Here is a 17,925-nt window from a genome sequence, read left to right on the forward strand (position 1 = left end):
ACACAGAGCTGGGTTGCAATGGTAATTGCGATGCTCATTTTCAATCGGACGACGTCACACCGGGAAGGCGTGTTAACATACGTGGCGCTGTCACACCAGCACAAGCAGGCAGGTATGCGGGCTGGGTACAGCCCAGCTGAGAGGGCAGGCGGGGCACAGTCCCGCAGGCAGGTGTGCACACGCATGGCATCCGTGGGGATGGGGACACGCCTGGTGAATGGCTCTGGTCAGCACAGGGCAGAATTCAGCCCTCAGAATCTTTCCTCCCAGGTCTCCTAGAGGAGGCAGGAATAACCCAGCTTGACTCTCCGCTCCCCGGCAGGCTTTGAGGCCTGTCACGGGTGCCAGTTGCTCACGTCTGAGGCGAGCGCTGCATCAACGCAGGCCGTGTGCCGCCGGCTGCGCGTCCCTTCTCGGAGCAGCCCTGCAGGTTAAGGATGATATCTGCCCCAGGATGCTTGGTGCAAGCAGTTGCCATGGCAACCTCGGTTCCCTCCTGCCTTGGTTGGACCACCCTGCTCCGGCTCCCTGGTCTGTCCCCGATTCCAGGCCTGCTTAGAGCTGATTGCTATGGCAACGCCTCATGTATCCGGCCAGCGTTCGCCTGTCTGCGCTCTATCGGCGGGAGGTTGATTCCACCATCCTGAACATGGAGCAGGCAGCGGGCCCTGCCTGGAGAGGTGCCAGGAGGTGGCTGTGAGGGTCAGTGCTGTGCCATTCGAAAACACGCTCCTGCCATTTCTGCCTCCTAGGCCACAGGGCGGCTCCCCTGGGAGTTACTCTTGGGGCCCAGTTTGCAAGGAATCCACAGGATTTGTAGTTCTGCGCCTGCACCGGGGTGGGGTTAGCGAGAGGGAAGAGTCAGTCCTGGAAAGGCCCCGCCTCGCTGATGGCACGTGCTCAGGCTCTCGTGGGATCGAGGCCCAGGGCTGGGGGCCTGTGTAATATAACGGGTTTCTGGATTTATATCTCAGATCTTGCCCAAACTGGCACGCTGGGCCAGTCCCTTCCAATCGAACATCTAAACGCCTATTGATGAAGGAAAGAAAGAAAACGTTGAGAGTAAAATTGTTAAAGAAACCAAATTCCACACCCTGGTTACAAAGCTCCTGGGGCCGGCTTGTAGCAGAGATGGGATCTTCTGCTGGTTATAAGTCTCTGGTTGCATCCTTTGTTAGGAAGGGTCATCAATCCTTCTGGGCTTCGTTCATAGCAAAGATGCTCCCGAAGTGATGAGCTGGAGTGAGGACAAATGGAGGAAGCTCTAGGGTTGTGTGGAAAAAGGCAGCTGCTTTTGTGGAAAAACTTGCCAGCTGTCTACACTGGCCACTTGAATTTCCGCAAGGACACTGCCTTCCTACTGTCTGAAATCAGTGCTTCTTGCGGAAAAACTATGCTGTTCCCGTTCAGGCAAAAGGCCTTTTGCGCAAAGTTTTTGTGCAAAAGGGCCAGTGTAGACAACTCAGATTTGCTTTGCGCAAAAAAGCCCCGATGGCGAAAATGGCGATCGGGTCTTTTTTGCGCAAAAGCGCGTCTAGATTGGGCGCGGATGCTTTTGCGGAAAAGCGTCCGTGCCAATCTAGACGCTCTTTTCCGCAAATGCTTTTAACGGAAAACTTTTCCGTTAAAAGCATTTGCGGAAAATCATGCCAGTCTAGACGTAGCCTAGGGGCCTTTATACAGCCGTGGCCATGTGGAAGGAGTCCCTCTGTTCTCACTGTCACCCGTCCATGCATGACTTAGTTCTTGTTTAGGCAAGCAGCTGCGGCGGCCATGCTGGTCTGCAGGCTCTCAGCAAAATTCCTGCGACGTGGACGTAGAGTCCATTGTCAGTCAAGTCCTCCGATTGACTTGAGTAGCCACCCTTCCACAGCAGGTGGGCAAAGCCTGCTGATAGCTCCCAGAATACCAAGACGGGGCCAGTGCTCATAACTTGGAAACCAAAAATCGCACAGGCACAGGCGTAGCGTAAACCGAATCGGCCGAGCGCCAGCTTTCAGTGGACACCTCACTGGGCGCACGTTGTACAAAACTTGGGGCAAACATACAACAGTGGGTGCAACCGTGTTCTGCATGGTCACATCAAACATCCAATGGCGTCACCGCCTGCTTGGCTTGGTCACCCACAGCCCTGGGAGAGCCGGTCTGGTGCTGACCTCCAAACAGATCCAGAGCGGGAAGGTTTTAGAGCCACGGGTGCTGCAGACAGCGCCATTAAGTGAGGCCTTACTGAAAGGGGGTGTTTGCAGGATGCCTCTCCAGGAACAGGGCCGGCCCATCTCAACCCCCCTCTTTTAAAAATCCCCGTCACAGCTTGGAATGGTTTCTCCTGCTTTCTGACAGCCTGCGTTATCTTCTTTTGCAGTGCCCACCTTGCCCCCAGAGCGCTCTGCACACAAACGTAAGTTACGGGGCTGCTGCTTCTCCGAGCTTTCCGGTGGGCTTTGGGCTCAGGCGGCGGGGCCATGTCAGGGCAGCTGTCTTATGGCAGTATCTAGCGGCAAAAGGAGTGCCCTTTCTTGTTCTCCCATGCCTTTACCCACACGATAGTTATGGAGACAGGAAGCATGTCCCAGTGTGTAGGGCACTAGCCTAGTATTTCAGAGAGCTTCCTGCTCTGCTACAGACTCTCTGCATGACCTTGGGGAAGTCACTTTGCCTCTCCATGCCTCGGGCCCCCACGTGCACAGTGCAGCTGCCCTGCCTTGTGGAAGTGACTAGAGCTATCCCCAGATGAGAGAGGGGGAGCTGGCCCAGATGTCTGGGTCAGTCTTGGTGCCAGCGGTGGGATCTTAGGTGCGTGGCAGGGTGGCGAGAACACAGAGCCAACACACTGCAATTCTGGTGGAGTTTTGCTACTCTAGGGCAGCGTGCTGGCTGGCGGATTCTGTTCGTCGCCTGGTAACACGGAAAATCTGCCGGAGCCAAGGCGGAAGGGAGGCTTGGGAAGGCAATACCCAACCCCAGGCTGCTAGATGCAGGACTAGTGTTGCTTCCGAGGGGTTCACGTCTCTAGGACTGAGGCAGGAGAAAATGGCCCCTGTGGCCTGAGGTTTGCACAGCGCCAGGGCTTGGAGCAGCCTGTGTGGCTTCATAGCGCTGCAGGCCGGTCTGCGGGAAGAGCGTGGGAGGGTTATGGATTCCGGCTCTGGCCTGTCTGCTGTCAGTGGGACTGTGAGGGGGCAGGGCTGTGACAGGGCAAGGCTGTCTCCTCACTCCCCGTCGGCTCCCCGCCCCTGCAGAGTCACCCTTTCACTTTGGAGGCAGCAGCCCCAGAACCGGATTGAATTTCATCCCTCCCAGCGGCTCCCTTGGAACCCAGCCTGCCCCGGGGCCTTACCTTCCTCAGGTGGCTGGAGCTTCCTCCCCCTCTGTCCCCTTTGCCTTCCCCAAAGAGTCCCCCCACCTCCTGTTCTCCCTGGCTGACATCCCCTGCAACAGCTGGCTGGCTGGAGGAGCACCGATGGCTTCCAGATGTCCGCACGGTTCCTATAGCGGCCGCGAGGAGCGGCGATGGAGGGAGGCGAGAGGGAGGGGAAAAAAGAAGGGCTCGGAGCTCACAGCTGCATGGCCTTCGCCCTCCAGCCCTGCATGCAGGGCGCCTGACAGGCCAGCGTGGGCGCTGTGAACCAGCTAGAGGGATTTAGGGAGGCCACGGGGAGGAGGATTAAAACGAGAGCCGTTTTGCATCTTTCTTTAATCCCCTTTATCTGCTGCCCCTTGCTCCTCCCAGCCGGAGTCCAGTCAAGGGGGCATTTGGAGGGGGCTGGTCCCAGGTACCCCACGCCTTCCCGTGTGCAGACAGGGTGGCCTGGGACACCTTGGGGGGGAGGGGAACAGTCCACTGAATGGTTTTAAAAGGGATTCGTGACTTGTCCCGCTCCTTCCGCCCACCCCTTGTTCCCAACCCTCCGCCCTGGGGTGGGTCACACGGCGGCAGACCCGGCTGGGTGCACTGACGCCACTCTTTGGTTTGTGCAGGTCTCTCTCAGTCCCCCCGGCCCCAAGGTAAGTGTGTCCTCGCCCGGACTGACAGACGGAGCCCGGCTCTGTGCTGCTTGTGAAAGGGCACCCAGCCTGGCCTGCTTATCGCAGGTAGTGCCTGCCCGAGCACGCGGAGGTGATCCCAGGTCTCCGTCAGCGGGTGTCTGTACATGCGGTGGGGGTGTGTATTTGTGTGTGTGTCCATGTGGATGTGACGCGTGTGTCTGCATGTGTGTATCTACACATGTTGTGGGAAGTGTATGTCCACGTGTGTACATCCATGTTGTTAGGAGTGTGTATCCGTGTGTATGTCCACATGTGTCCATGCATGCTGCGGGGAGTGTGTAGCTGTGTGTGTGTGTCCATGTGTGTACATACATGTGAGGAGTGTGTATCTGTGTGTGTGTCCATACATGGTGTGGGGAATGTGTAGCTGTGTGTGTCCATACATGCTGTGGTGAGCGTGTGTCCATTTGTGCCTGTGTGCACTTACAGGGGGCATGCGTTCCCCTGTGCAAAGTGCGTACCTCTCATGGGACCCCCCCTCTCCTGCAGGGGGGCAAAGGAGAACGAGGATTCCCGGGGACCTCCGGCTTGAAGGGGGAGAAAGGCGACCGCGTGAGTGGTTTCGATGCACCCAGCGCGAGGAGAAACCCCCGCCCAGCCAACGGCCCCTTTGGGGAGACACTGGGGTCCCCTCGAGGAGGTCCTGCCCCGTGGCCAGGCCTCACCCATCCCCGGTAGCTGCGGGCACCTCCCGTGCTGGCTGGCTGGGCCCGGTGCCTTGGTGACAGTCTCCTGGGCACGATGGCTGAATCCGACGGCTCTGGGTCTCGGCCCCACCCAGCCCTTGCTCCCTGGGGGCTGGTGACATGAGCCGTGTGAGGCCGCTCTGTATCTGACTCCTCGGGGGGGGGGGGGGTCTGGGCCTGCTCCCGTGATGGGGGGCTTGTCCCTGTGCAGGGGAGGGATAGCTCGGCCTCGGCCACGCAGCCCCCCTGGGTTCTTCAGCCTGGCGCTTGGCCCGTTCTCATGCCGCTGGTGAAGGGCCCGTTTCTGCCTCTGCGCCCCTCCCGAGCCCGGCCCCAGGCAGCCCCGTCTTCTCTCTCTGAGTGCCACCCTTCCTCCCGCAGGGCGCGGACTGCACCCGGAGCTCCCCCGACGGCCCCTTGCAGGTAGGCCCTGGCCGTCCCCTGGTGGAGGCGTCCCCCATGGGGCTCGGCCGCCCCGGCACCTCGCGCTGCCTTGCGCCACCCCCTCTAACCCGCCCCCTGTTCCTTTTCCCTCTGCAGTGCGCTGAGGGGCCGAAAGGGGAGAAGGGGGAGCGAGGAGACCTGGTGAGTTAACCCCCTAAAGCCCCTTAGTGCCATTTCCCCTCCCTCTTGGTGACAGAGGGTCAGAGTTGTCCCACCGGCCCATGGGCTCCCCGTGGTGCCCCCGACACGGCGCCCCACCGCACAGCCCGTCCAGGGGCGCAGCACCTCCGGCTTGGCCACCGTTTGGGGGAGCCTGTTTCCCCAAGGGGCTAGCTGAGAGGCCTCGAAAGCCAGAGGTAGACCCAGCAGGTGTAAACGGGCAGCGCGCCCCGGGAGTGACACCCGTTTACACAAGCGAAAGATCCGGGCCTGTTCCTAGAAATGGCACTGCCGTATACTGGGCCGCAAGCTGCTCGCAACGCCAGCTCTCACCGAGACGGACCGGACGCGTCGCTCCCACTACCTTCTGCAGCTCCGGATATGACCCCGGCGCTGCCTGTCACCAGCCCCCCTTCACCTCCTCCGGGGGGTGTCACCCCCAATACCTCCCGACTCTTCCTCTCTTTGATTCCCCCTGCCACACCCGCCTCGCGGCTCCCAGCCTGGCCGAGGCCAAATGGCCTCCGGCATCCTGCAGAAGGCTGCTCAGACGTTGTGCTTTGCCGTGGCCAAGTTTATCTTGTGGGAGATAAATATTTACTAGCGAGGGCCGTCGGCGACGCTCTGTGGACCGGGGGAGCGCGTCGCTGAATGTGCTGCCACAAAGCGCCTCTTGCACAGAGCTGGGTGTTAATAGCCAGGGGCCTTGGTAACCACCATGTTTCTCTTGCAAACAGGGCCCAGCAGGAGCGACCGGTGTGGATGGGCGGAAGGTAATTCTCTCTCCTGTCCATGTGGCAGGCCCCAGGGTCACAGCAGGTAGCTCTTCTGCTTGGGAAAGGAACCCAGGAGGAGAAAAGGCCCCCAGAGGGTGTGTGAGATCGGGGCTGGGAAAAGCAAGGTCTGGATCTAGGGGAGAGGGGCTGGGGGCTGCCAGGGGACGGCACGGGATGGTCAGTTGGACGGTTGACGGGTTAGTGGTGCTTTCTGGAGCGCGAAGGCTGCCAGCTGCCAGCGGGAGTGAGACGAGGCCGGAGGCGTTACAGGCGGTTGTGGAGCCGAGGCAGCCACGGGGTCGGAGGAGGGGGGACAGCCGGGGCATGGCCGAAGGGCGCTGCGTTTCTCCCCTGACGGGCGGCTTTCTGGATTGCTTCTCCAGGGGCAGAAAGGCGAGAAGGGAGATGGAGGAGTCCAGGGGAATCCCGGGATGCCAGGGCGCGACGTAAGTTGCTCCTCGTGTCTCCTCTCCCCATTGACTCAATCCGCCCTGGGGCTGCGGGATCCAGAGAACCTTGGTCCCTTCCCAGGAACGTCCTTGTGGTTTCCCAGTTCCTTGTCAGCCTTGGAGAGGCGCTCAGATTCCTCTCGTCTCCACCGCGTCTCCTCCTCAGCGTCCGGGGGAGGACCCCTCGGCTTTACCTGGTGACCCCCCAACCCCGCAGTGCTGCAGGGCCCAGGGGTGAGGAACCTTTTTGGGTCAGGGGCCACTGACCCACAGAAAAATCAGTTGGGGGCCACCCACCAGTAAGAAGCAACCCCCCCCAAAAAAACACCCTCACTAACGTGGCCCCCACAGAGAAGGAGAAAGAGACTCCCCCACGTTCCCCTCGCACAGCAGAGCCTAGGGGGGCCAGGCTGGTAGATTTTGTGTGCTCCAGCCCCCCGGCGGGGAGGTCGGGGGAGCTGGAGCACCAGTGCGGGGAGCCCTGAGCCTGGGGGCCTGGATCCAGGCAAGCCAAGGGCCACATACGCCCCCCAGGCCTTAGTTTCCCCATCCCTGCTCAAAGAGCACCCAGCCACTCTAATGGGTGGCAGAGTGACTACTGAGTTCTGGCACGAGAGAGGAGAGTTACCTCTGCAGCCCCGAGTTCCTGCGTTCAGTCAAGAGCCCACTGGGCACTGTGGACAAATTCCCAGCACCCCCTCGTATTCCACCTCCCTCAATTCCCCGTTGTCCCAGCCGGGATCGGGATTCTTCACATCCCGTGCCGCACTGCTGCGCAGCCTGGCCGGGAGCTGCAAAGAGCTATCAGACCCCACCCCAGAGGCAGCTGCGTTTCCCACGGGGCGGCGTGAGCCTTACAATCTATGGCAAAGAGGTTTGAGATCCCCCAGGATCGAGGGTGCTGTGTAAATGTGAGAACCGTGATGGCTCCTTCTTCCTTTTACGAATCTGTTTCATGCATTTTTCTGGGATCCGCAGCAACGTTCCCTCTCGTTTTTTCCATCGGTGTGCGGAATAAATGTTGTTGTGTGCACTGAGGCATGTGCGGAGGTGCACCGCCCATAGAAACGTATGCTTCTGACTGTGGGCACTCTGCCAATCTGCAGAGTGGTCCTTGACTCTCTCCTAGTCAGCCATAAGAAACATAAGAACATAAGAACGGCCGTACTGGGTCAGACCAAAGGTCCATCTAGCCCAGTATCCTGTCTGCCGACAGTGGCCAGTGCCAAGTGCCCCAGAGGGGGTGGACCGAAGACAATTATGAAGCGAATTGTCTCATTCCATCCCTCTCCAGCCTCTGACAAACAGAGGCCAGGAACACCAATTCTATCCCCTGGCTAATAGCCTTTTATGGACCTAACCTCCATGAAATTATCTAGCTTCTCTTTAAACTCTGTTATAGTCCTAGCCTTCACAGCCTCCTCTGGCAAGGAGTTCCACAGCTTGACTACGCACGGTGTGAAGAAGAACTTTCTTTTATTAGTTTTAAACTAAGCCGCCCAAGTACTCAGCTTACAGGGGACACTGATCCGCAGAAGCCCTAGGAAATGGATCGTCCCATATTCTTTATCAGCAAAGGCAAAGAAAGCTGCATGCTGGGCTCTGTGCCAGGGCCGTGCACGGCTCAGTGCCAGTGGGAAACTATTGGGCGTGTGTTGCTGTGATTACTGATGAGCTGTATTATGATAGCACCTAGGAGTCCCCATCACTTCCCCATAGTGCAAGGTGCTGTACAAATACAGCACAGAAAGAACCCCCCTTCCCCTCAAAGAGCTTACCCTGTTCTAACCCTGCTTTCCTTCTCCTGCTAGGGCCGGCCTGGAGAGATATGTGTGGTGGGACCGAAGGGGCAGAAGGTACTGTGCTGTGGGTTTGGGGTGGGAGGGATTTGAAGGCCAGCAGATAGAGACCAGACTCACAGCGAGGTCTGTGTTTTAGGGTGACCCAGGGCTCGTTGGACCTGAGGGGCTAGCCGGTGAACCAGGACCCCCGGGGCTACCAGGTCCTCCAGGGATAGGACTTCCCGGGAAAAAGGTAAGGACTTGGTGGCCTGGCTTCTCCTCACTTCCTAGCTCCCCTGAATGCCACATGGCCCCGTGTGCGGCAGCCTCCCTCCCTGGGCGTGCAAGTCTGCTGTTCACGGCTGCTGGCCCCAGGAGAAGTGAGCTGGGCCTCGTGGAATTTCAGGCCGTTTTGGCGCTGTGGGGGTGAGCTTCTTGGGTTTGGTAGCTGAGGGCGTCTCGTGGCCCTGTGGACACATTGCTCCGTGGTCCCGGGGAGGCCCAGCCACGCCTGTGGCCTGCCAGCCCCGTCTGGGAGGGAACGTGCTGACCCCGGTACCTCCCCCCCCCCGGGCCTAAAGGAGAAAAAGTAAGTGCAGCCACCACATCTAGCGCGCGGGGTGAGGCCTGACGTGGGCTGCAAACAGGCGTGCTCTGCTGGGGGTACTTCTGAGTATCTAATACAGGACTAACTGCTTTGAGACGGGGTTGTTTACAGCCCAACCCTGGGGTGTCTCCACTTACAAGACACACCGGACCAGAGAAAAAGAGCTCTCCCGTTTCGCTACGCCAGCTAACCAGACGTCATACAAGCAGTCCCCTCAGGCACGCCGGTTCCCCTGGATCAGCCACCCCTCGCCCTCCTTGCACCGATGAGCAGTTAGGAAAACTAGGGTTGCCAGGTGTCTGGTATTGCAGCTTCTGTCCGATTAAAAAACCCAGAAAATACGAGACATGTAAAATGGTCCGGTATTTTCTGTTGTTCTCGGATGCGAGGGCGCTTGGGACATTTTGGTAGGGATGGGGGGAGCGTGGGGATTTAAAGGCACCATGACTCTCTTTTTTTTTTTTTTTTTTTTGTGGTGAGTTGGTTTTTTTTGTTTGGTTTTTTTTTTTTGGCCTCAACCAATTTTTTCTCCGTCGTGTTCGGTATTTTTTGTGAAACTATCTGGCAATCCTAAGGAAAACTAATCCCGTCAAATAAAAGGTCCTTCCGATCCCATAGGACCAGCCGCACGCCCCGATCAGTATATAACTCGGCTCTGACCCTGGAATCGCACTGTACCCTCCTTTAGAATCTCCAGTCTGAAGGTTTATTCCTAAAAGGAAAGAAAGGGCGAGGGTGGAAAAGGGTGAAAGGAATCCATGACATACAAGAAATGCAAAAGTTCTTGGGTCAGGCTTGTAGCATGGATGGAATAAACCGCTGGCTCAAGTCAAGCTACTTCCAAATCAGCAGAAGGACCCTGGTCCCTTGGTTAAAATGCTCCCATGGGTGGGAGTCCGTGATCCAGAGGCAGGTGCAGGAAAGAGGTAAAATGGTGGGTTGCCGGGGCCTTGTCTCGCTTCCCCCACGCAGAGCGGCTCCTGCTGGTCTTGCTGTGGAAAAATACAGCAACAAGAGGGTGTCCAGCCCCGTGGGCAAACCCCCAGTCCAGGCAGGACTCAGTTCTTTGCAGGGGGGCGCCACTGCCCCCAGGCTAGTCTGAACGTTCCCAGGAAGGTGCCTCGGGTGTGGATTGGTGTCTGCCAAGGCCCATGGCCAATCACATGCTTCTAGGCCACGGGAGCCCAAACTGGGGGGGGGGCGGCGAGGCAACCCAGTCCCCCTTCTCCCTTCCCCCCATCAAGTTTTGCTGTCCCAGTCGGTGCCTTTTTTTTTTTTTTTTTGCTCAACAAGCTTTGCTGTTGGGCGGGGGGCGGGGCATGAGGATTTTTCAAAAATCGAAAAGAGGGCGTGATGCCGAAAAGTTTTGGAACCACTGTTCTAGGCCACTTTAATTGTCCCTTCCCCACACGTGGGCCAGCCCCCCTGTGGGCGTTCCCAGCTGCAAGCATTTGAAAGCAGGGGTAGAGCCAACACTGGTCCCCTCACATCCAGAAATGATCCGCGCCCGCCCATAGCATCATCCTAACCAGCAAGCGATAGCCTGCCCCGGGACACCTCGCTCGGCCCCTGGTGCGCAAGCTGTGCTGCGCAAACAGAGCCGGGCTTGCAACGGGGATCGCTATGGTCATTTTCAGTCGGATAACAGCACCCAGGCATAAAGGTCAGACTCCAGACAGCCAGCGCTCAGAAGAGTCGGCCTCTGCAGGGCCTCTCTCTGGTTTAAACCGTCAGTCGTGCTGCCTGTTTCCGCAGAGGCTTAGGGTACATCGACGGAGCCATGTCGATTTGTTTGTTTGGCAAAGGGAAATGAAGCCGCGATTTAAATAATCGCGGCTTCATTTAAATTTAAATGGCTGCCGCGCTGAGCCGACAAACAGCTGATCAGGTAAGTAGCATCCTACGAGGTAAACGGGGAGGTCGACCAAGGGCTTTCAGGTCGGCGCGGGAGCGTCCAGACTAGCGCGCTGATCAGCTGTTTGTCGGCTCAGCACGGCAGCCATTTAAATTTAAATGAAGCCGCGATTATTTAAATTGCGGCTTCATTTCCCTTTGCTGATCAGCCTAATCTACATGGCTCCCTTGATGGAGCCATGTAGTTTAGACACACCCGCAGTGGCCGCATGTTCTTACCTTACATCAAGGGGGACAGATTTGCACTGGCCGAGATTTGATCTGTCCCAGAGTTAAGGTGCATCGGCTCCAGGGGATGGACCCTGCCAGGGTGCACAGCCCACCACCTGGTCCTGTTCCAGCCGGCCAGGCTCCTGGACAGAGCCTGTGTCCCCCCCGGCTCAGGGGTGTCAGACACGTCCTGGGCTCAGCTTGTTTGTCTTTCTCTGGGCTCTGTTTCCAGGGTAACTCCGGATCTCCTGGGCCCGGTGGTTCAGGGGGGAAGCCGGTAAGTAGCAGCCTCCTCCGATGGAGGGGGGCGGCATGGGGCTGGGGGAGGCTTGGTGGCCTGCCCAGGCGGGGTGGGGAAGAACAAAAGGGCCGGGAGCCCAGTCCTCGGGTGGGGGTGGGGAGAGCTTGTCCCTCCCTACCGGGCCTCAGGGCATCCCCACATGGCTGGGGACGCCCCATGGGCTCCCACCCTGGCCCCCCCGGGGTGCTGGGGTCCAGGTTAGTGGCTAGCCTGGCATGCGTGGCCCCGGGGTCACTGTTCCGCACACGTCCCTGCAGCCGAGGGGCTCAGCGCGGGGCGGGCCCGGCACCGCAGTGGGGGGGGGGGTGCGAGGCGGGAGAGAGGGGCCTTGGCTGAGCCCCATGGAGAGGACTTAGGCCTGCAGCGTAGGAGGGAAGTGCATGGGAGGGAGGAGCCCAGAGATCCAACAAGGGGGTGGGGAGCAGGGTGGGGAGAGCCTAGGGCTGGGCTAGCAGGGGCTGTGGGGCAGGCTTGAGGGGCATGGGGCGGGGGTGGGGAGAGCCTAGGGCTGGGCTAGCAGGGGCTGTGCGGCAGGGCGGAGGGGCATTGCCGGGGTGGGGGAGGGGAGACCCCGGCTGGGTTCGCAGGGGCTGTGGGGCAGGGCGGAGTGGCATTGCCGGGGCGGGGGAGGGGAGAGCCCGGCTGGGCTGGCAGGGGCTGTGGGGCAGGACGGAGGGGCATTGCCGGGGCGGGGGAGGGGAGAGCCCGGCTGGGCTGGCAGGGGCTGTGGGGCAGGACGGAGGGGCATTGCCGGGGCGGGGGAGGGGAGACCCCGGCTGGGCTGGCAGGGGCTGTGGGGCAGGACGGAGGGGCATTGCCGGGGCGGGGGAGGGGAGAGCCCGGCTGGGCTGGCAGGGGCTGTGGGGCAGGACGGAGGGGCACTGGCAGAGCTGTGCAGGAGGTTTTCCACACTGTCTGTACTAAGTTGCCTGGCCCCTCTGCAGCCCGGGGCCTTGGGATGGGTTTTGCTCGGCAGCTTTGCCCTGATGTAACCAGCATCTTCCCTCCCCGCACAGGGCAAGCCCGGTGTGCCAGGCCTGAAAGGAGACAAGGTGGGTACCGCCCGGGGCCTGGCACCCGGTGCGCTCCGTCCCGGCCAGGGGGCTGGCTTCTGTGCTGTGCGCCATGGGGCTCCGTGGGAGAGGCAGGGCTCTGGGGTCCGGGTGGGGCTGCCCTACAGTGGCCTGCTAGCGGGAGCTGAGAAGCTGGAGACTTTCCACCGAGCTGCCTTCCCGCTCCAGGCCCATCGCTGGGGAAAGGACAGGAGATGAAGTGGATCCAGGCAGCTCCAAGGACCAACATTTCCAGAGCCAGCTTCTCTGAGCCTGGCCCGGTTCTCCATCCCGTTCAGCCCTGTGTGCTCGGAAGCTGCCCCATCCTCAGACCCTGTTCTGCCCTGGGTCCCATAAGCCCCTGCCCCAGGGCTATTGAAGAATCCTGATTGGCTGGCTCGGTGCTGGTCCAAAGTTGGGGTCCGGGCCCAAAGCGCCGGGTGGTTTGGCCCTGGCTCGTTGTTCTGTGGGGTCATGGGGTGGCCACCCCGAGAGGAGCGTGGGGGGCTCTGGGGCCGTGGCCACGTCTCAGCGTCTCCTCTCTCCCGCAGGGGGACCCGTGCGAAGTTTGCCCCACCATCCCCGCGGGGATGGCCAATGCTGTCGGCCTCCCGGGGAAGCCGGGGCCCAAAGGAGAGCCCGGAGCGCCGGGGAAAGGGGAGCTCTCGGTGAGTCTGAACGCGCTGCCGTGCCCCTGAGACGAGAACCGTGTCCCCTTGGCTCCCGGCGCGGGGAGCAGATGGCTGAAAGGCGGGAGGGGGAAGGGGCAGGGTGGGGGAAGGAGGCGGCGTTTGCTCCTGCACCACCCCTCCCTAGTTGGCTGCCTCCCTAGAAAACAGCCTATTGCAAAACAGCCCCCTCCCCCCCGTCCGTCTGTGGCCCCCCACATCCACACCCATTTCCTGGCCCTCAGTGTGCAGCCCCGCACTGCCACCCAGCGCCACGGACGGGCCTTGCACCCAGCCTTCCCCTGCCCGGCTCTGGGGTCAAGGTGAGGTTGTGCTCAGGCCTGGCTCGGAGGGAGGGTTGGGAACCGTCCTGCCTCTTCTCAGCTCCCCGCCCCGCCCGGGTCAGCAGGAGCCTGGGAATCGGCCCGGCTGATCTGGGACCCAGCCCGGAGCCGACGCCACAAAGGCAGATTCAGCCTGCGGGGGTTGGGATCCACTTCTTAACCTTCCCACTGCACTATCCCATAGTCCATCCTGGTCCCTGCCCTGCCCCGGGGTCCTTCTCTGCTCAGGAATCCGGCGATTGGCCCCTGGGCCGTCTCCTCCGCTCCCCTCCGGCACAGGGGCCAGTGGGTGCAAGGGGGGCGAGGGTCTGGGGGGGCGTTCGGGGGGCAGGGAGCGCTGCGTGGAGATAAGTGCGCACGTCCCAGTGGCTGCTTGGGGGGATGAGCCGGGAGCCCTGGCCAAGGTGTTTCTTCTCCTTACGTGTTTGTTTCCTTCCTCTAGGACAAGGCAGGGCTCCCTGGACCCAAAGGCGACAGGGTGGGTGCATCAGAGAGTTGATGCCTTGGTTCTCGCCGCGCTGTTGCCGCGTTCCCTGCCTGCATGTGGGAAGCAGCGAGGGCTTTGCCGGGGGCCCCTCTGGCCCAACAGAGCCCTGATCCCCAGAGGGACTCGGGGGGGGGGGATCTCCTCTGACTCCCCACACTTTGCAGGTGGCAGCACCTCGCCCACCCGCTCCTGTAACAGACCCAGACCCCCCAGCTGAGCTACTGATGTCTGCAGAGCAGGACTTAAAGAGTCCGAGTTGCAAGGACACTCGTTTGAGCCACGCTGCAGAGGAAGGTGGAACCCCCTCGTGTCTGGCCCAGGGGAGAATTCCTTCCCAACCCCAGAGCTGGCCCTGCGCTTCTTGTCCCTTCTCTTCTCAGAAGGATCGGCAGGAGGAGCAGGGGCTCAGCCGGGTTCCCCCCAACAGGGCAGTGGGCGGGGGGGAGTGGATCGAGAAGGCCCTTTCTCCGCCCACAGCACAGTGAAGGGGAGGTCTCAGGTGCCATCAATGCTAGAGGATTTTGGCAGTGATGTGACTACACCCGTGCACCCCTCTATCCCCTCCCGTAGCAGCAGTACGGCGATTTACCAAGAAAACCATTCTGGCACCAGCCCCCTTCTTGCCAGCATATCCGCACCAGCACAACCAGGCCACTGTCGGCAAATTTCCCTAGTCTGGGAAAGCCTGCAGTTAGTCCGAGGCATCACCAGTCCTAACTTTCAGCCATGCTGATCCGGGAGGAGGCTAGAGCGCTGTGACCCAGGCTCCCCCACCAGCTGCAGGACAGCAACCAAGTCAGCAGCTGCTGCCCTGCTCTCATTGGCTAAGGCAGATCCTCCTGCTTCCCTACCATGTGAGCTACAGGAGAATCACCCATAGCTGTTTGCACTATAGGGCATATGACACATACACACCCCTGAATATTTTGCATTCCATCTCATAGAGGGCAGCAAGGTGTGCACACACAAACCCTTCAGTTTGCTTTCATGCATTCCAGCAGCAACTTCCTTTTCTGCAGTGTCCCACGGAGGATGCTGGCTGAAAAATGCTTTGAGGGCAGCAAGCGCGAGGCTTTGCATCCTGCCTGACTCCCCATGTGTCTGTTTCTTTTAGGGTGACCCTGGCATCAATGGAATAAAAGGAGAGAAGGTGAGTGCGGGGACCCCCCAAATCCCCTGCCCATTCTTCTAATCCCTGGCTCCCTTCTCTCTGATCGCAGGCCCCTGTCTGGCCAGCAGCTGCTACCCTGGTCTGGTTCACATAGGCACTGGGAGCCGGTCTGACCCTGCGCCGGTTGGTTCCTTCCCTAGGGTGCCCCCTGCGTGTCGTGCAGTCCTGCCGTACTCGCCTCCATGCTGCAGAGCTCCGACAAGCTCCCAGGGATGGAGGGGCCCAAGGGGGAGCCGGGTTCCCCGGGGATCGGGCTGCCTGGGCTGCCGGTGAGTATGCACCCTGCTCTGGGGCCTGGAGTGCGAGGAGGGACAGCCTAGAAGCTGCGCTGGGATGCGGTTTTCTGAGGACGCAGGCTGGGTTGCCTCCAAGGAGGGGCAGAGACGCTGCATGGGGGACAGCCTGAGACAGGCTCAGAAGGGGGTCTGGCTCCCCACCCTGTGAGAGGCCAAGGCTGCCAGCCCCTGGGTGATGGGAGAAGGGGGGTGGAACCAGATGGGAAACACTACCAGGCCCACCCGCCGGGAGGGAGGGAACGGGCCCGGTGCCCCAACATTCACGCAGCCACGGGTCTGGCGCTGCAAAGGTCATTCGAAGGCTCCTCTCCACCCGGAGCTCCCTTCCTCCCCAGGCACACCAGGAACTAGGCCAAAAACGTCCCCAGTTCTCCCCACCTGCACGAGCCCTCCTGATCTGAGCCCCTGGGGGTCCCTGTGCAGCCAGCCCCAGCCAGGCTCCCAGTGGGGTCCGAACCTGCCCACCATCTCTGCTCATCTTGGGCCTCTGACTGCTGGAGCCAAAGGGGCGCGTCCCCTGGCAGGCAGCTCTAGGAAACTTGGAGCAGCCGCCAGAGCGGGAGGAAGGCGGGTTCCCCAGGGCAGGCCGCACCGATAGGGGGTCTGAGCCGGGGAAAAGCTTTTGCCGAGATGAGCCGAAATCCAACCCCAGATCCAGGCACCCAGAGCCGCTACCCCCATGTCTGCCTCCCCCCCCCCCCCCCCAGGGATGGAGCCTCTCTCGCCCTGTTCTCCCCTCCGCATTCAGAAGCCTGGCACCTGATGCCCCTTTTTCCCCCTCCCGCCTGTTGCCTTGGCCTGGATGGTGCCCCGTGAGCCCCTCCCTCCCTCCCTCAGCTTCTCCCCAGGTTTGCAGAGGGCTGAGCTGGGCTCCTGCTGAGTGGGTAACTCGAGTTTCTCTTGCAGGGGAAAGCCGGGAGCCCCGGGCTGGCCGGAGCCAAGGGGGAGCAGGTGAGTCTCCTCATCCGGCAGTGGGGGGAGGGTTCCGGAGCGTGCAGGGCTACAGCAAACCCTGCCTGGTCCTTCCCCATAGCTCCGTGCTGGGGACTCTGCCGGCTGGGCCTCCCCACCTCACTTCGGAAAGCTGCTGCTTTCTGATCCTGCCCTGAGCTGGGCTGAGCGTGCACCGGCCGGAAACTCACGGCACTTGGGAACCTCCTGGCCCTGGCGCTTGCCGAGCTGGGTCCGTGCCGGCGCTGCCTGACCCTCCGCCCCCCCATCCGCTGGGCCTGACCCCCGTGCTCCCTGCTTTGCTCCCCAGGGAGACGTCGGAAAGATGGGACCGGCCGGCAAACCTGTGAGTACAGCAGCTGGGGGCCCTTGGGCTAGGTGGGGAGACCCCCGGTGGGGCACTGGTCATCGCCCTGCTGGCGGCAGCAGCAGAGACACGGGCGCGCGGTGTCCGTACCGTGGTGCGAATGCAGCGGCTCTGCGCAGGGCAAGGGTCACCGACACGGATCGGCCCCCGGGGAGGTCCCGGGCGCATGCACAGAGAACATGGGATTGCGGGGGGCTGTTCGCGTGCGCGTCACGGGTACGCATGTGTGTACACGCGAGGGTGTGCAAGAGCCCGCCGTGTGTGTGCATGCATGGGGACGGGTGTGCGTGCAGGGGCCTGTGGTGCGGTATGCTCATAGGATTGTGTACCTGCGTGGGTTTGCAAGTGCCCATTGTGTGCGTGTCGGGGAGTGCGCGCATGAACAGAGCTTTCCAGGCCCCTGGCTCATCTCCGCTGCCGCGTCTCTGTGCAGGGAACTCCGGGCGGCAGAGGGGACCCTGGCCTGGCAGGATTGAAAGGAGAGAAGGTGAGATCCTGGAGACCCTTGTTAGAGAAAAGGGGTGGGGTTGGCTGGGGACGCTCTCCCCCCCCCCCCCCAGCGCGCCCCTCCAGCTGTGCCCCCCTTGGGCCGCGTATGGCAGTTTGCTACCGGCAGCTGTGTGGGTGTGAGGGGGAGCTTCCCCTTCCTTATCCGAGTGCCCCCCGGCTCCGCCATGCCCAGTAGCCACCGGACGTGGCTGGAAAGCCCCCCAGCTGGTGTGTGAGACAGGCGCCTGGGCTAGAACACGAAGCTCTCTGTTCCACCGGCAAAGCAAAAGTGGGTGCAGACCCTAAGCCCTGCCCCCATCTCCACCGATGCACGGTGCGTGTGACCCGTGAGCACCGATGTGCATGCACAGCTCTGGTTGGGTGGCCAGGTGCCTGCTGCCGGGGCGTGGGCAGCCCCATCCTGTGTCAGGCGGGCAGGGGGCATCTCTAGCCGTCAGGCTGGGTGACTGCGCTGGCGCTTGGATGAGTCCCTCTCATAGTGCTCCGAGCCCGCTGGTGCCTTGGGAACACGCCAACACGGTCCCGTCTGGGCTCCTCCAGCCACAAAGCAGGGCCCGCGGGGACAGGGGCTGGGCGAGTCACCCACGACCCCATGGCTGGAGGGCTGGGCGAGGCGCTCTTGTACCTGTCTCACTAGGAACCAGCCTGAGACCTGCTAAACTCGTGTCACCAATGAGCCGTCCCAGGGTAACCACCTCTGCT

General features: G+C 61.2%; 1 protein-coding gene across 8 annotated transcripts in view; it reads left to right on the top strand.

The window, feature by feature from the left end:
- COL16A1 (collagen type XVI alpha 1 chain) overlaps window positions 1-17,925 on the top strand; it is a 100,085-nt gene that overhangs the window by 38,337 nt on the left and 43,823 nt on the right. For all 8 annotated transcript variants that reach the window (XM_075908929.1, XM_075908930.1, XM_075908922.1 and 5 more), the window contains 18 exons: window positions 2,366-2,401; window positions 3,982-4,008; window positions 4,540-4,602; window positions 5,118-5,159; window positions 5,277-5,321; window positions 6,077-6,112; window positions 6,499-6,561; window positions 8,376-8,420; window positions 8,503-8,598; window positions 11,309-11,353; window positions 12,394-12,429; window positions 12,981-13,097; window positions 13,884-13,919; window positions 15,043-15,078; window positions 15,240-15,368; window positions 16,302-16,346; window positions 16,657-16,692; window positions 17,147-17,200. In XM_075908929.1, the coding sequence (XP_075765044.1) occupies window positions 2,366-2,401; window positions 3,982-4,008; window positions 4,540-4,602; window positions 5,118-5,159; window positions 5,277-5,321; window positions 6,077-6,112; window positions 6,499-6,561; window positions 8,376-8,420; window positions 8,503-8,598; window positions 11,309-11,353; window positions 12,394-12,429; window positions 12,981-13,097; window positions 13,884-13,919; window positions 15,043-15,078; window positions 15,240-15,368; window positions 16,302-16,346; window positions 16,657-16,692; window positions 17,147-17,200 (987 nt within the window). The remainder of the gene's footprint in view (window positions 1-2,365; window positions 2,402-3,981; window positions 4,009-4,539; window positions 4,603-5,117; window positions 5,160-5,276; window positions 5,322-6,076; window positions 6,113-6,498; window positions 6,562-8,375; window positions 8,421-8,502; window positions 8,599-11,308; window positions 11,354-12,393; window positions 12,430-12,980; window positions 13,098-13,883; window positions 13,920-15,042; window positions 15,079-15,239; window positions 15,369-16,301; window positions 16,347-16,656; window positions 16,693-17,146; window positions 17,201-17,925) is intronic.

This window comes from Pelodiscus sinensis, chromosome 25 (genome assembly GCF_049634645.1).
Source record: "Pelodiscus sinensis isolate JC-2024 chromosome 25, ASM4963464v1, whole genome shotgun sequence".
NCBI classification, from domain to species: Eukaryota; Metazoa; Chordata; order Testudines; family Trionychidae; genus Pelodiscus; species Pelodiscus sinensis.